Below are 16,589 nucleotides of genomic sequence, written 5' to 3' on the forward strand. Positions count from 1 at the left end.
TATAACTAGCAACACTTGGCAAAATAACTCACATGTACTCAATCCCCCGGCCCTGCCTCCGACAGCTTCTGCCAACACACACTGTGCACATCGCTGATTGTCGCTTTAGACCTTTCCAAATCGCATGCAAACCATTGAACTTCCGATTGCAAACTTCTAGCGAGGAATGACGGTAGCAATGAAAGACGTTTAGTAAGGAGGCTGCCTAGTGCTGGCTGGGTCCTGCTTCCTTTACCCCTTACAGATGCAAATTATTCATGCAAATAGCCAACCCTGCAGGGTTGCATAATCAATAGCAGGCTTCTTGTCAAAGCATTGATTTACAGCTCTTCAGCATAGAACTGCTAGACGCCAATACCCTTCATTACATGCAGCCTACTTCCACACAATAAATTATGCTATTTGATGGGAAAATACCTCCTTTCTGCATCTAGGGAGGCATTTATTATAGGATCCAGCATCCCATGTCATCTCCAGCTCCAAATGAAAGTACAGCGTTCTGTCAAGTACATTTCCAGGGGAAAACCAGTAACGCATTTGAGGGGGCTCAGATTTGATGCTCTGGGCTGGTCCATTACTAATAGAGATAAAAAATGACATAAGTACACAGACTTTAGTGACATCACAAACCCAGTGTCGTACCCCCAATTTTTAGGCAAATAATTTCGCATGCCTACAGGTTAGGCCACCCCAGCAACAGGATACTCGTATGCCAGTGATAGTCGTACATGCAAAGCAGATGATTTCCTGGGGAGGCTATGTAGGCCAGTGGGTAGGGCAAAGACCTGGATGTGCAGAGCTGTGGGATCTACCACCTGCTTGGCCAATGACCTGTTGCATGATCTTGGCCAAGACCTTTCCTCTCCCACTCTGCATCTACATAGACAGTAAGCTCTTCAGGGCCGGGCCTGTCTCTCGGGGTATGGCTGCACTGCAAATGGAGATACGATTGCAGCTCAGGTAGGCATACCACTAGCTTTAATCCAGCTAGCACGGAAGGTGGCATAGGCTGCACAAGTCAGTTTGGATCCTGGGTGCCTGTGCACGGCACTCGCCTGCACCAGGTCCGTGCTGCCACGTCTTCACGGCTCGCCTGAGCCATGCTAACGAGGTTAAAGCTCATGCCTCACACACTGCAACCCGCCCTTTCGATTGCGATGTAGACATACCCTCCCTATGTATTTACCTGGGCCTGGAGCCTTAAAAGTACTGAGGCCCTTCGCTCCCACTGAAATCAATAAGAGGGAAGTGCCTAAATACCTTTGAAAATCTCAGCCACAGTACAATGGGGCCCCGATCTCAGCTGAGGCCTTTTTGATCTCCCACAGTTGAAATAATAATATTAATAAATTTGGGGGCATCAATGCAATTTACATCTTCACAACCAAAATGTTTGTATTTCCACCGAAGACTGAACAGGTGAGGAGAACTGCCCCACACTGATGTGTTTTAGACCAGCCTTGCAAAATCATCCAAAATCTACTCTCCTGTCCAGGCTGTTCCTACCAGGACGCTAATTAAAGCAGCTAGTTTTGCTTGTGGGTCACAAAATATTCTTTCCCTCCTCGAAGGTGGGGTGAATTTTGCAAGGCTGCTTTTGGTCAGATTCAGCTTTTTCGATAGTTGGGGCCTTGAGTTTGTTCTTGGTTCGTTTTCTGGTTTAAAGTATTGACGCTGCTGAGTATATTGGAACAATTTCCTCAGTGCGGCTATTTGGAACGACTGAGCTTGCCATTTCGTTGCAACACCAAACTCATTTCTTTTGCTAGTCGATTCAGCATGAAGAAAGTCTCCCTGCTTTGCAATAAATTGCTCCTGGCAGACAGAAATGTAACGTACACCCTCCCGCCGGGAGCAAATGCAAATTAGACCTTTGCTCGCTCCATTTTGCGCATGGGGTGAGAGATGTGAGTTTCTGCTGCTAGGTCTTGAGAGTGCATTTCAACAACAGTGTGATAATTAAGTGGGGGGAGGGGGTTGCTCCCTTTGATGGACACCCAGCCAGCCAGTTAGCTGTAAAATCCCTCTTGGTAGCTGTTTTCTACTTGCTTACCTGTAAAGGGTTAAAAAGTCCCCCAGGTAAAGAAAAAAAAGTGGGCACCCGACCAAAAGAACCAACGGGAAGGCTAGAACTTTTTAAAATTGGGGAAAAAACTTTCCCATTGTCTGTTGCTCTCTCTGGGCTGCAGGAACAGGGAGCAGCAATGCTATAAGCAGGAATGCTGTGTAAGGTTTGAACCAGGTATGAAAAATTATCTTCCATACCAAGAAGGAATCATTTGGATAGGAACTGTTTAGATAAACACAATCAGGTTTATTTCTTTATTTTGGCTTGTGAATCTCCTCTGTGCTAACCCCTAATGCTTTTGTTTGCTTGTAACCTTTAAGCTGATCCCCCAAGAAAGCTATTTTTGGGTGCTTAATTTTTGGAATTGCTCTTTTAAAATCGAGCAAAAGCCTAAGTTCCAGATGTATTTTCTCTCTTTTTGTTTTTAATAAAATTTACCATTTTTAAGAACAGAATTTGGATTGTTGTGTCCTAAGAGGTTTATGCCTATGCTGTTTGATTAGCTGATGGCAACAGCTAATTTCCTTTGTTTTCTTCTCAGCTCTTCCCAGGAGGGGCTGGGGGTGAAAGGGCTTGAGGGTACCCCAAAGGGAGGAATTCCCAAGTGCTCCTTCCTGGGTCAAAGGGTTTTTATTGCACTTGGGTGGTGGCAGCATTTACCAAGCCAAGGTCAGAGAGAAGCTGTAACCTTGGAAGTTTAATACCAGCCTGCCGTGGCCAGTATTAATTTTTAGAATCCTTGCTGGCCCCCACCTTCTGCACTCGGAGTGCCAGAGTGGGGATTCAGCCTTGACAAACATTTGCGGAGCTTTTTCACCTTTGCAGTGGATGGGCAACATATAGATTACTATAGGAAGGGCAGTGTGTCTACTGGTTAGGGCTCTGGACAGGGCATCAAAAGACATAGATGCTATTCCCAGCGTTGCTATTAATTTGCTGTGTGACTCTGGGTGCATCTCTTCAACATTCTGTGTCTCTTGTTGGCCTTTATCTATTTAGTCTGCCACCTCTATGGGGGAAGGACTGTCTCTTACCATGGGTATGTAGATTGCCTACCACAATAGGGCTCTGAACTCAGTTAGGGCCCCTAGGCACGACTAGAATACCAATAATTAATAATAAGTATGTACAACCTGAGAGCTATATCATGGCTTTCCAAGCCCACGAATGGGGAAAGCTTACTTCAAACACTCCATGGGGTCCGGGGATGCTCTGCTATTGAGGGAGAGGCAGGGGTGTGGCCTGCTAGTTGCAGAGTCAAATGAAATGCTTGGCCAAGCCCCATGCATCGTGGGACATCCATATGGAACAGCTGCCCCAACATGTGACTCCCCACCTCCTCCATCCCTGAGCAGCCAAGCTCCTTCCTCTGGTTTGTGGCTGTCCTGGAAGGGGAGTTAATAGGAATTGTTGACTTTAATCAGCGTAGACAGCTCCAATCTAGAGGGGCAATGATTGGCAAACAGACCATAATCTTCCCATTCCACCTGGGAGCAGTCCCCTGTTTTCTGACAGGTGTACCAACGCGATCTATGTCCCAAAGCTTTAGGGGAAGGTCAAACCCTGAGGTCAGTGACTGGAGTTTGGGGGAATTTAGTTTATTCTTTGCTTGTTCACTGCAATCGAGGTGGTTAAGTGACACTGCTGGAATTGCAATTTAGCTGCATTTTATTTTCAAGGGCACCTAGAGGCTGGGATGGGCACTCTTGTCAATTAAAATAATTGCTAATAATAAATAACACACTGCCCCTTTACAGCTCCTTTTGCTTGAGGTCCTCAAAGCACAAGCAAGAGTTTGATCTCTTTATTTTCAAACTAGGCTGAGTGGCATATACACACCTCTCCTTTCTAGCCATCACACACTATCAGCACCAGAGTACAGATACAAATCACGTAAAGCAGGACACACAGACAGAAGGAGGATGGCCCGGGGGTTAAGTCAGAGGACTGTGGTAGAGACCTTCTGCTTTGCCACAGTTCTGCGGCATGACCTTAAACTTCTGCACCTCCCTCTGAGGAACAGGGATAAATCAGACTTGTCCACTTCACAGCGAGGTTGTGAGGATTAACTCATCACAGATGGCAAAGTGCCTCGCAGTCCTTGGACAGAGGTGTATGTCTACGATATGGACACTTGGCCATTAGACCACAATCTCGAGGCACCTGATGCCTGTTGATTTCAAGGGACATAAGGCACCTAAAGGCCTTTGAGCATCTGGGCCTTAGTACCTATAGTAAGACTGAATCCATTTCACACAGGTCAGCAAATAACACCTTCCAATCACCGCTAAATTAGCTTGGATTTGAACCACTGGCTATAAGGTAGAGGGGGCTGCAGCCCATTGCTTATTCCTAGGGCCCTATCAAATGTACAGCCATGAAAAAATGCATCACGGACTGTGAAATCTGGTCTTCCCCAGTGAAATCTGGTCTTTTGTGTGCTTTTACCCTGTACTGTACAGATTTCACGGGGGAGCCCAGTGTTTCTCAAACTGGGGGTCCTGCCCCAAAAGGGAGTTGCAGGGGAGTTACCAGGTTATATTAGGGTGGTCGCATTATTGCCACCCTCACTTCTGCGCTGCCTTGAGACCTGGGAGGCCAGAGAGCGGTGGCTGGTCGCCAGATGCCCAGCTCTGAAGGGTGGCAATAATGAAGTAAGGGTGGCAATCCCAGACCCTGCCATCCTTCCTTCTGCGCTGCTGCTGAAGGCGGCGCTGCCTTCAGAGCTGGGCTCCTGGCCAGCAGCCGCCGCTCTCCGGCCACCCAGCTCTGACAGCAGAGCCACCTCCAGCAGCAGCGCAGAAATAAGGGTAGCTGCACCACAAACCCCCCTACTGTAACCTTGCAAACCCACCCACACACACACACACACACAACTCCTTACTGGGTCAGGACCCCCACAATTACAACACCGAGCAATTACAGATTGAAACAGCTGAAACCATGAAATTTATGATTTTTAAAATTCTATGACCATGAAATTGACCAAAATGGACTGTGGATTTGGTAGGGCCCGACTTATTCCTTGAACCACCCAACCCCTTGCTCCAGCCTTAATCTGGCCCCATCTGCCCTGCCGGAGTGTCCCCAGCAGGCACAGACATGGCCTAGCCAGCCCCTGCATGCAAGGTGTGTGTCAGAGGCCTGGCCAGATCACTGTGTGCTCCGGCTGTCAACTGACAGACAGTCCCTTTGTCACTGTCACTAGCTGGTGCAATTTAGAGCAGCCCCCAGGTAGCTCACGAAAGCTTATGCTCAAATTGGTTAGTCTCTAAGGTGCCACAAGCACTCCTTTTCTTTTTGCAAATAAGAAACTGTAGATTTTAAAATCCTCACCCCTCTTCCAGGTAATGCTACTGTGTCCTCTGCAGGCTGAACACCTTTGGTTGGCACCAGCCGCTGCTTATGCATTATGGCTCTTGACCTCTGAAGTATAGCACAATAAAAAGGTACCTCAAGCCCAGCGTGGTCGCCGTTGTCACTGACTTTGAAATACTGGGGCCTGAGCCTTCCACCACTTTCACTAGTTTCCCACCACTCTAACTCCAGGGACTTGGTTGGAGTTACTCCTGATTCACACCGGTGCCAGGGAGGGGAGACTCAGGCTCCGTATCTTTCACAGCACCTTTCAGGAATCTAAAAAGACGCTCTTCTGACACACAAGAAGATTAAGGAATTGTACACTCAGGGCCAAGCTACGCCATTCACTACTCCCATCATTTATTTCTGAGATAAGCAGGGCGGCTCCCGGTTTGTATCAATGTGTTATCTGGAGCAGACGTGCACCAGTTAAGACTTTTAAGGAGGCTGACCAGCTGCTCATGCCAATGCTGCATTTTGTGCAAACAACTGGATCCACCATTTGTCTAAATCAGGGCAGTTTGTTCAGATCTGCGCTGAGGGCCTAACGTTGGCATTTATCGTGGCTTCGTGTTTTTAGAAACCACACTGAATGCAGCTTTGCTCCAGCTGAAGAACTCAGGATCCTTATTACTGGGATAATTGGGGAGGCACAATAATACTCTGCTGTTCTTATGACTAAGGCTAAGTTTCTGACATGGACCCCTTGATTCTAGCTCGGGGAGGGTGGGGGGAACGCTGCCAGCAGCAGGAGGGAGCTCCAGTGGGTTCCTCACCACCTGCGGCGAGTGGAAGCTCCGGGGTCCTCCCCGCACGGTGGCTGAGCAGCTCTGGGGGGGCCCAGCCACCTTCAGCGAATGGGAGCTTTGGGGTTCCCCTGCCTGCAGGGACTGGGGCTGCTGTGGGGTCCCCTCGCCCCCCCACAGCAGCTGGGAGCTCAGAGAGGTCCCCCACACCCCAAATGGGAGCTACCAGGGGGCTGGCTGGGAGGTCCAGCCCTGGGGCAGAAAACGTCATGGAGGTCAAAGGAAGTCACAGATTCCATGCTGTCTGTGACCTCCGTGACATAATCATAGCCTTACTTATGACTAATTCATGTGGAGGGCTTCTGATTTCAGGTTTTACCAAATAAACACCTCCAGACTCAAAAAATAAATGAAATTAGTATTTATCCAATACATATCAGAAAAACACTGGAAAGAGCTACTTGTATCTAAGGGCCTATCTACGGGGAGCAGTAATGGGGACTTTAACAGGGGTGTGATTTCTCAAGCGCACTCGCATGTCACACATTAACTTGTCTGTGTAGACCTGCTGGTGTGTGCTAAATGTTCCCTAGTGCACTTAAACTTCGTACTGTTTGAAATAGGCCTACATTTAAGTGCACTAGGGAACATTACAAAGAGATTACTTGTTAGAGTGTATACTACTATAATGGGTAATGTATATAATATATATTAATACAGTCTACAAAAAGAGAAAGCCCCGCAAAATCCCAATTTTTGGTCATCTACATAAAACTCAAAAAATACCAAAAATAAACCCCAAAAATAAAATTAATAAACCCTCAAAAACAGAAGCCCTATTCATTTCATACCCATTAATGTTAAGAAACTATCATCGCCAGAATTAGGAATTTGAGCCCATATCTGGACAGGTACAACCATTCAATTGGGACAGCATTAATGTGCCACTAAGAAGATATTATTTGTTCTATATTCATTGTTTTTCTGGCTAGGGGTAACAATAAGATTTGGAGAAGCGGAATTGTGCTAAGGTCACTTGGCTAGCAAAATATGGTGATTTGAAGAGCTCCATGGCTTTTGATTCTAGCTCAGGAATGTAATCTGCCCATAATCCATCCTGTGGAGTTTTTGCCCCAAAGATCTGCGGAGCAGTTTAAATTAATCTGAGTGGGACTCATCATCCATCAAGTCCACGTGTCCAGGTTCCAAGAAGTTACTTGAATTAAATTGCTAGGATTCTCTATTGCAACAAGTCAACTTTGCCTTTAGAGACCTTATGTGTATTGTCCAGGCATCCACACACTGCTAACACTGCCAAAGTCCTGTCCTAGTTTATATTGGGTCCAAGGTAAATGCCGAGATGGATTTCTCAAAGAGTGGTTTCTTTTCCAGTTCTCCCTAAATCCTGGTACAGAATTTAGAGGGGATCGTCTCAGGATGTCACAGAACTGAAAAGGAGCTTTTCCAAGTTTAGGTGCAACAGGTATTTTGTCACTGATACCATCACATGTCCTCACAACATCACCCATCTATAACATCACCCATGTACAACATCACACATGAGTACTTTACAAACAGCCATTCACTCAGCCACACAACACGCCCCGTAAAGTGTCATCCCTTTTTCACAGATGAGGAATCTGGGGGGCACAGTGACATTAGAAGGACTGTTTTCAGAGTAACAGCCGTGTTAGTCTGTATTCGCAAAAAGAAAAGGAGGACTTGTGGCACCTTAGAGACTAACCAATTTATTTGAGCATGAGCTTTCGTGAGCTACAGCATCCGATGAACTGAGCTGTAGCGCATGAAAGCTTATGCTCAAATAAATTGGTTAGTCTCTAAGGTGCCACAAGTCCTCCTTTTCTTCTTATTAGAAGGACTGTGTCAGCTCAAAAGCACTGGGCCAGATTCTCTTCTCCCTTACACGGGTGTACGTCTGGAGGAGCCCTGCTGAAGTTGATGGAGATACCCCAGTGTGAAGCTGGTGTGAGAGAAAAATTGGGCCCGCTATTTTAAAGCGCCATACTGTCCTATGTGCAGTCGTTCCATTGTTATATTTGGCCGCACACTGTGTTTTCGGGCAGGTGGCTATTTCAGGAGGGTCCTGAAGCACCCGTCATAGGGATGAGCATGTTTATGTGGAAAGTGACCCACATGAACACAGGCCTGAGCTGCTGACACCTACAGCTCCTAAAAGACAAGAGCAGCTGCTCCTGCTGGAATCCATAGAGAGTAGGAAACATTCCAGCTTGATGCACCCCATCTCCATATGCAGCTTCTTCAGGGGAGCGCCACAAACATTATGTCTCAGAGATCCCCCCAGAAAAATCCTGCAGATCAGAGACTGCTTTCTAGAGCCTGCAAATGCTACCTGTAAGGATATTTTCCTCCCATTCGTGTCTGTAAGATGCAGATGGGAGCATTCTCCAGACATCCTGCTCCTGGAGCGGGAATGTGGGAGAGCACAGGTGGCTTCTGAGCAGTGCACAGGCATGATAGTGTCACCTGGCTAGTGCGTGTGATGAGCAAGCACTAGGATGTGTCAACAAACTCTCTTGAGTTTGCACGAGGATCAGCACATGGAGATGAGCTAGAAACACGAAGAAAGTCAGGTCTGATTGACAAACAAACTGTGCCCGAACATTTCAAATGCACTATCGCAGTCCTAAGTGAGGTCAAGACATGAGGGAAGAGTTTAAAAAATCAGGTGCCTGAAGTTAATCTCCTAAATGATATGAGTGATTATTTATTACTTGTATTATCATAGCGCCTAGGAGCCCCAGTCATTGACCAGGAGCGAAGTGTGCTCGGCACTGTACAAACACAGAAAAAAACACAGACCCTGAACCAAAGGCACCGGCATATGACTTCATTGGGAGCTGCTGAGTGTCCCGCTCTTTTGAAAACCAGGTCACTGATTTATGACCTGTAAACCAGGATTTAGGAGCTAACTTTAAGCCTCCATTCTTTAAAATCCTGGCCACAGTTTTGAAGTTTATATTGGCCCTTCAAGTGCAATGCCTGAGATCACATGGCAACAGAAGCCAGCCCACCAGAATCCAGCTTTCAGCTTCAGCCACGAGACCACATTTCCTCATCTCCATAGCAAAATAATGGCTAATCATGACAGACAAAACTAACTGCTCAGATCCACCCACAGCACAATCAAGAGAAGCCTAGTCTATGATCAGCGTAATCATCATTAGCAATTTAACACCATGGTACTGTGCTGCTAAAGCCACCATCTTTGCCCTGCTAACACCTTTCCCCAAGAATCTCAACATGCTTTAACAATATTCATGAACTGTTTCTCAACACTCTTGCACGCTGAACTATTATCCTTAGAGATGATTGGAACCACAGCGGGGACCTGGCCCATGGCTAAGGCCGACAGTAATTTTCCATCAGATAATTCCGTTCCATTGAAAGCTAAATGCTCCACAAAATGGAGTCAATTTTGCTGAAATTTTGTTTTGGCGAAAACCTGCGGGGTGGGGATTCCAACAATATCTAAACATCCCATGGCAACATTTTCGGACTGAACCATTTCAATTTTTCACTTTGACATGATTTTTCATTTTAAAATGGAACATTTCAGTTGATCCCAAACTAATTTTGTTTCTGAATTCCCTTCAGCAGAGAATTTGCAAATTTCTGGGTTGCGTTCCAATTCAGAACAAAGCCACATTGCAAAAACGTTTGTGAAGTGGAATTTGCATCCTCCACACAGCTCTAATATCCCATTTTTACAAATGGGGAAACCGAGGCACGGAAAGGTGACGGCATCGGCGTCGACTCTGTGGGTGCTTCTGGGCACAAGTACACATGGGAAAAAAGGGGGTGCTCAGTACCCACAGACTGTGGCCCTGCCCACATTCCACCCTTAAACCCCACCCCAGCTCAGCCTCTTCCCCCATGACCCCACCCATGCTGTGTCTCTTCCTTCCCCAGCCCTCCGCCACTCGCTTCTCTCTGCCCCCTCCCCCCGTTACTTGCCCTTCAGGCAGGAGGGGGGCAGAGCGGAGCGAGCGGTGGGCGGGAGGTGCTTTGGGGAGGGGGCAGAGAGGAGCGAGCGGTGACTGGTGGAGGGAGCCTCAGAGTAGGGGGTGGAGAACAGCGGGCAGGAGGCGCTTGTGGGGGTCAGAGAGGAGCAAGCAGCAGGCGGGGGGTCTCGGAGGAGGGGGCAGAGTGGGGGGGCAGGGCCTCAAGGGAAGAGACCGAGCGGGATCAGGGCATTGGAGCAGAGCGGGGGTGGAGCACCCGTCAGCAAAAACAAAAGTCAGCACCTGTGGGTGAAGATGAATATTTTCCCAACATGGGTGACTAAAGAAGGCACCTAACTGCTGATGTGATTCTCAGACCCAGCTGAATACCTGCAGCCAGCTCCCAATGATTTGAAAATCAGGACACTTATTTATACTCCTTCATAGGGATTTAGGTGTCTACCTTTAAGCTCAAGCGTGAAAATTGTGACTTGCCCCAAGTGACTCAGGAAAACCCTGGAGTTCTGATTCCGAGGGCTCTGCGGTTCATCACATCTACGTCCAACTAGAGCGGGTTGAAATTTTCAGAAACTAGATTTTTCAATATTTTATCATCAAAATTTCAAATTTCATGACATATTTTTTTGCCTCTTTCAACCAGCTGTACTCCACCTATCCTCAGATCCCATTGACCAGGGGAGGGAAACTATAGGCTTGTCTCCTAAGCCTTTCAGCCTCTTAACAGATTTAAAATTTTTATTAAAGCTACTTTTTAAAATCAAATTTACACAAGTTAAGAAGGAAGGTGCTGTACATCTGGCGTCAGGCTTGAGTTATGAGAGATTACAAGTACCGGTTACAAGGTTCACAAGATACATACATAGTACATAACCAGCATAGACCCAGATCGGAGTGCGGGAGTTTTAGCCAAAGAGCTAAGAAGCTATAGCTTTTCAGCCTGTTTAAGAATGAAGCAAGCTTTCCATTGCCTCCAGAAAGTACAGATTTCCATTTCTACCCCCTTGTACTGCCTATAAAAGAAAACAGCCAGGAGATAAGCAAATATCCCTGTCCCTGCATGTTCTGCCTTTTCCACTGAGTCTGAAAAGAATATGACAACAACAAAAATACTGCCAAGGATGACAATTCACCTTGAATATTTTGGGTGATGCTGTTATCTTATCTCTCCACACCTGTTTCCTGACAGGCAGATGGAAATTTTTGAGGATGGAAGCCAAGATGTTAAAAGAAACAAAAACACCAAGAGATTGCACAAGGTGTCATTCAAAAATGGAGACCGATCTTCCTGTTCTCTCTCCATGATAAGCACATCTCATGGCTTACAGCAGTGACTCCCCACCTTGTCAGCTCAAAGGAGCTATACTGATTTACTCCAGATGAGGATCACACATAGGTTCTTCGCTCTACTGACATCGGCCTACTGCGTCCCTTTCAGCTATGTCTTCTCTAGCCTACTATGGAGAAGACCCCTTGACGGAGCATGAATGAAATGGAAATGGGCAACAGTGGTGTGCTGATAAAAAAAAACAAAAAACCACCCTCTTTGCAAAGTTGCATACGCCCTGTGCATCATTTAGGCTTCACTTAAGACCTCAAATGGGACTTAAGCTGTGCATAGCTGTCTTCCCAGGGGTGAATCTCATCCATTATAAAGAGGTGACTTGATTGGGCTTTGTTATCATCAAGGGTTCCAGAAGGGTATGTTTAGAACTGACCAATGTATAGTATTTTAGCACCTGGTGAGAATGATCTATCGATAAGTGTGTGTGCATTAGATCCCCAAGCCACACTTATGGTTCTCTGTAATGTGTCATCTGTGCTTTCCCATCTCTGCTCCCCATTTTTTGAAAATGAAAGGCCACATATATTCATTCGTGGTGTAGCTCCAATGGACTTGGGAGGAGTTACAGCACGGTGAATTTCCAAGGGGTGTTCGTAACTGGATGAGGCTTTCACCTCATGCTGAGATTTCCAACTAAACAAAGCAAGCTCTTCACAGGGCATACATGATCTCGGAGCTAAGGTGGATATACTTTGTCAGCCCTACTTAAGAGAAGCAACCTGAGCAATCATGAAGGCCCCCAGACAAGTTGGCATTGCCCTTCCAGGATCTACCTGCAAGAAATAAGCTGTGGGACCAGGCTTCATCTTAGACCTGAAATTCCCTGGAGAACAGGCTTTATTCAAAGTCAAAGTAGCTATATTTAATCTTCAGATAATGCTGACTTGCCCTTGGATCAGTCAGCAATGCAGAACCAATGCATTCTGCTGCCTCCGGGCAATCCTTCAGGGTGGGGACACGGGGCCAGATCCTCAAAGGAATTTAGGGGCCTAATCCCCATTGATTTAAATGGGAGTAAGGTTCCTAAATACCTCTGAGGCTCTGAGCCAATGTCCCGGCTCTTGGTCATTTTTGTTATGCCATCTCCATAAAAAATAGCAATGACTTAATTGACCTCTGCCTGTTGCCTTGGTTGTGAATTCAGTGAGATTCCTTTGGGTCCTTCCAATGTCGGAAGTGAGCTTGGCATGTGCCCAGCATTCACAAATATTGCTGGTTAGAAGTGCTGTCTCACATAGCACGCTTCCCAGTAACTGTAATTACCACCAGCGGCACACCTGCTTGGCTTTGCACTGGGCCAGGGTCTCATCAACAGCAAATGCTGGCAACAAAGATTCATGTGTGTGCCTCTAATCTGCACTTCCCAGTGCTAAAGTCTCAGCAATCATTTGTGAAATGAGTCCAATTTCGAAGATGAGTCTTCCCTCTGTGGATCAAATTCTGCTCTCCATGATCGTGATGCAAATCCAGTGGAGTTACTGCAGACTTACAATGCAGTGACTAAAATGAGAATCCGGCCAAAGTGCTTTATCATGCCCATTCCAAACCTTCCTCGGCCTATCTGACCAGCCAAAGACTCAAACACAGGGGGATACCTTTGATGACGTAGGCTATAGCTCCTAAATAAAAAAAGGTGTGGTGGGCTGAAAAAAACCCAAAGGAAGCTGAAGCTAGATAAATTTAGGCTATCAGTAAAGGGCAAATTTTTAACAGCAAAGACAATTAACCATTGGAACAAATTCTATGCTGTAGCTCAACCACAAGATATGGGCTTGATGCAAGGATTACAAGGTGAAATTCTACAGCCTGTGTTATGCAAGTCAGATTAGATGATCACAAAGCTAGATGTGAATAGGACGTCAGTCCCAGAAAGATGAATCAGCTCACCCTTATGAGATCAGCTATATGTTGATAGGAGCATGTAGGCCCCAATCCAATGCCCACTGAAGACAATGCAAACCCTCCAGTTGACTTCAGTGGCCTCTGGATCGGGCCCTTGGTCCTCTCAGTTGGAGCAGGATGCTGTTGTGTCTTGGAAAATACCCCGGTTGGCAGGATCAGTAGCAATATTTACTCAAAACTCATCTATGAGTGTGATTAATGCTGGTTTATTGTTTTGTAGTTATGTCAATACCTTTCAGGTCTGGTTTATTTAAAGGACGAAAGGGTTGGTGTGGGAGCCTGCCAGCATTAAAGAAACACTTTCCTTCCAACACAAACAAGAGCTCACACAGCGATCACCCAAGAGCTTTTCACTTTTGATCCGTGCTACAGAGAGGCTCCAAACACAGACTCTGCTCTCACGGTTCATGGGCCAGTCCAGCTCCCCAGTGAAATCAAAGGAAGTCTTTCCGGTCACTTCAGTGGATATGAGGTTGGGATTTTGGAGTACGTCTGCACAGCCCGTGGCAGGGAGCCTCAGAACAGACTCAGGTTCATGGGTCTAGCATTATCACACTCATACTAGCTCTATCCCAGGCTTCAGAGCCCAAGCTCCAGCCCAAGCCACAGGGTCTACAGAGGTGTTTTAGCACAGTCGTGTAAGCCTGAGTCTATCAACCCGGGCTCGGCGGCTCACTGCCATGGGCTGTGCACACACCCCCTTAGTTTGCCAAGGCAAGCTCGAAAAAGTCCAGATCAACTCCTTCGAATCAAAAGTTCACATCCCAGCAGAGTCAGCTCAGCCCTTGCAGCCTATTAAGTCGGCTGGGGCAAGAAATGGATAAAGGGCCGTGTTTCAGTTATACCAACGTAGTTCCATAGTAATGACACCGAGGTCCCTGGACTTGACTTCAATTTCAGAGCATTATTCTGGACACCCAGTGGTGAGAATTCAGGTGAGGGAGAACAACGTTGGACTGGACCCTGCAGCATGTGAGGACCCAGGGGGAAGTGGTTAAAGATCTAAGTGATACAGGTGTATCCTTTGGTACATAGGAGAAGGCGAACAGCGGTAACTGGCACAGGCCAGAGTCTGGGGAGATGGACATTTTTTTGGAATTAGTCATTTGCCAGATTCTGTGACTTTTACTCATGCCGCTTAGGACCTTAAACCACCAGTAAATCCCATGGAAAGCAACAAGCCAGCTCCTGGAGTAAAGTACTGCTCAGCATGATTAAGCATGGCCCACTCCGGATCAATTTGATGTCTAAAGCAGGATACAAAATGGAAGTTCCCAAGCTCTGACCACAGGCACCCAGGCTGGCACTGGCCACAAACAATGTCCCATGTCATCAGGCTTGCTGCCACCATAGAGACAGGGACAAGGAACCACTGTAAGTCAAATATTTTTTCTCAAATACATTTCGCAACTTGTTTGTGCTGTTTGCACGCAGCGATGAGTAAAATGGCTGGATGACGTATCTCGGCTCTCTGCGGAGTCAAATAAAAAGAGTTTAACCTTTAAGGATCCACATTTCTCCCGAAGGGCTGATGTTTCTTTAATTATTATTTCTTTACAAAAAAAAGAAAAAAGAGTGATGTGTCACTGATTTTACTTCCTTCTAAGATTTCATTAGCAAGGATTTTAGCTGGAAGCATCTTACTACCTCTCTACCATGGTGGCTGAAATTGAACAAAGTATCCAGTATAAATTCCTGTTAAAGCTGAACCTCTAGCAAGGCTGACGCAAATGGAAAGAACAAGAGACTATAAGTCAGGGATCCTTTTATTCTTAGTTGTATTACACCAGTAGTAGTGCCAATCCAGTTCAGGGCCATATTGTGCTAGATGCTGTGTAAACCTAGAGTAGGAGACAAAAAGCTTGCAGTCTATATAGACCAGGCTGAGAAAGGGTTGGAGGTAGGACAGATTATGCCATTTTACAGGTGGGGAACTAAGAACTAGAGAGATTAAGCAGTTTACTCAAGATCATACAGGGAGCAGATTCAGGATTTGAACCCAGATCAGTGCCGTAACCGCGAGGCCATCTTTCCCCTGGCTTGTTTTTGTGATGCTGACACTGTCCAAGTCACTTCAATTGCCTGGGTTTTAGTTTACACATTATTTCTTTACAAAGATTGTTGCAAAGCTTAATAATGATGAATAGGGCACTCTGTGATCACAGGGGGAAAGGCTCTATCTAGCTCTGTTTTCAGTACTACCAGACACTCTCCTGGTGTGTGCTGCCATCCGCACTGAACAATGGCTTGCAGTGTTTACTCATTCCCTCGAACGCATTTGTTGGCCGGGGATGTAAAATAAATCTGTCTCACTTATTACCTTTATTGAGCGGCTTAATGACGGGTCATTTAGAAACCAATTTATGGCTGCGTAGCTCCCAATGAGATGGAGCAGGCGTGAGTCCTGGCAAAGGCAAAGGAGTCTCTTGATACAGCCTCCAAAGCCTCTTTGATGTGATTTGTTGGGAGGAAAGCATCATTTAGTGTTGTTCTGGTAAATAATGTCATGGCCCACGTGGCTGCATTGTCTGAGACAGAGGCTCCTTCTCTGCATGCTCTGAGCTGCCCGGACACTGATCTTGACATCAATTTCTTGAGTGTATTCTCCAGGTGTTTCCCAGCTCACCTAGGCACTGCCCAAAGGGTCAACTGAAGACTATGGCAGACGTGGCCAAGGGTAGGGTGACCGCTCCATTAGGAGGTGCAGGTGCATTGCGCTCTCTGGATGTGTTCTGTTCATGCTAACGTCACCCATTCTATTGCAAACAGGGCCTGTCCTCAGGGGGCATGTGCAGTCCTGGGATTAGCAGATGTTGACTACTCCATTGCCTTCAAGAAAGTTGCAGGGGGGATGGTCCTGCGGGCATCCAGTTCCTGACCAGTGCTTTGTCAGGATCAAAGAAAAGGCAGTTCCCAGCTCGCCCAAGCAGGATTCATAGTGAGCCTGGTGCTGCTCTAACACAGCTCAGAGAGTTTAGCAACTGCCCAGTAAAGAGATGAATGGCCAGTAAGGACTAGAGTCTGATCCCGTTACTCAAATCAAGTAGTATCTTACGCGGCAAGCCGCCACGCAATGGAACTACGCACTGATAAGGTGCAAGCAGCGCACAAATCGGAATGTCCATCCCCTCGTACATTCCAATATTTAAATGTTTGTGGTCATATGG

At 46.6% G+C, this 16,589-nt stretch overlaps 1 protein-coding gene across 4 annotated transcripts in view; it reads right to left on the reverse strand.

Annotated features, from left to right (window-relative positions):
• The window catches only part of SEC22C (SEC22 homolog C, vesicle trafficking protein), a 227,901-nt gene that overhangs the window by 30,736 nt on the left and 180,576 nt on the right, over positions 1 to 16,589 (reverse strand). The window contains exon 8 of one of the 4 annotated variants that reach the window (XR_012157659.1): positions 418 to 577. The exons of 2 other annotated variants lie outside the window; for them this stretch is intronic. Coding sequence is in view for 1 of the 2 variants with exons in the window: in XM_073334780.1 (XP_073190881.1) it covers positions 575 to 577 (3 nt within the window). In the remaining variant the exon portion in view is untranslated. Of the gene's footprint in view, positions 1 to 417; positions 578 to 16,589 lie in introns of those variants that run through there. One more of the 4 variants, XM_073334780.1, reaches the window with a different exon arrangement.

This window comes from Lepidochelys kempii, chromosome 2 (assembly GCF_965140265.1).
Source record: "Lepidochelys kempii isolate rLepKem1 chromosome 2, rLepKem1.hap2, whole genome shotgun sequence".
NCBI lineage: Eukaryota > Metazoa > Chordata > Testudines > Cheloniidae > Lepidochelys > Lepidochelys kempii.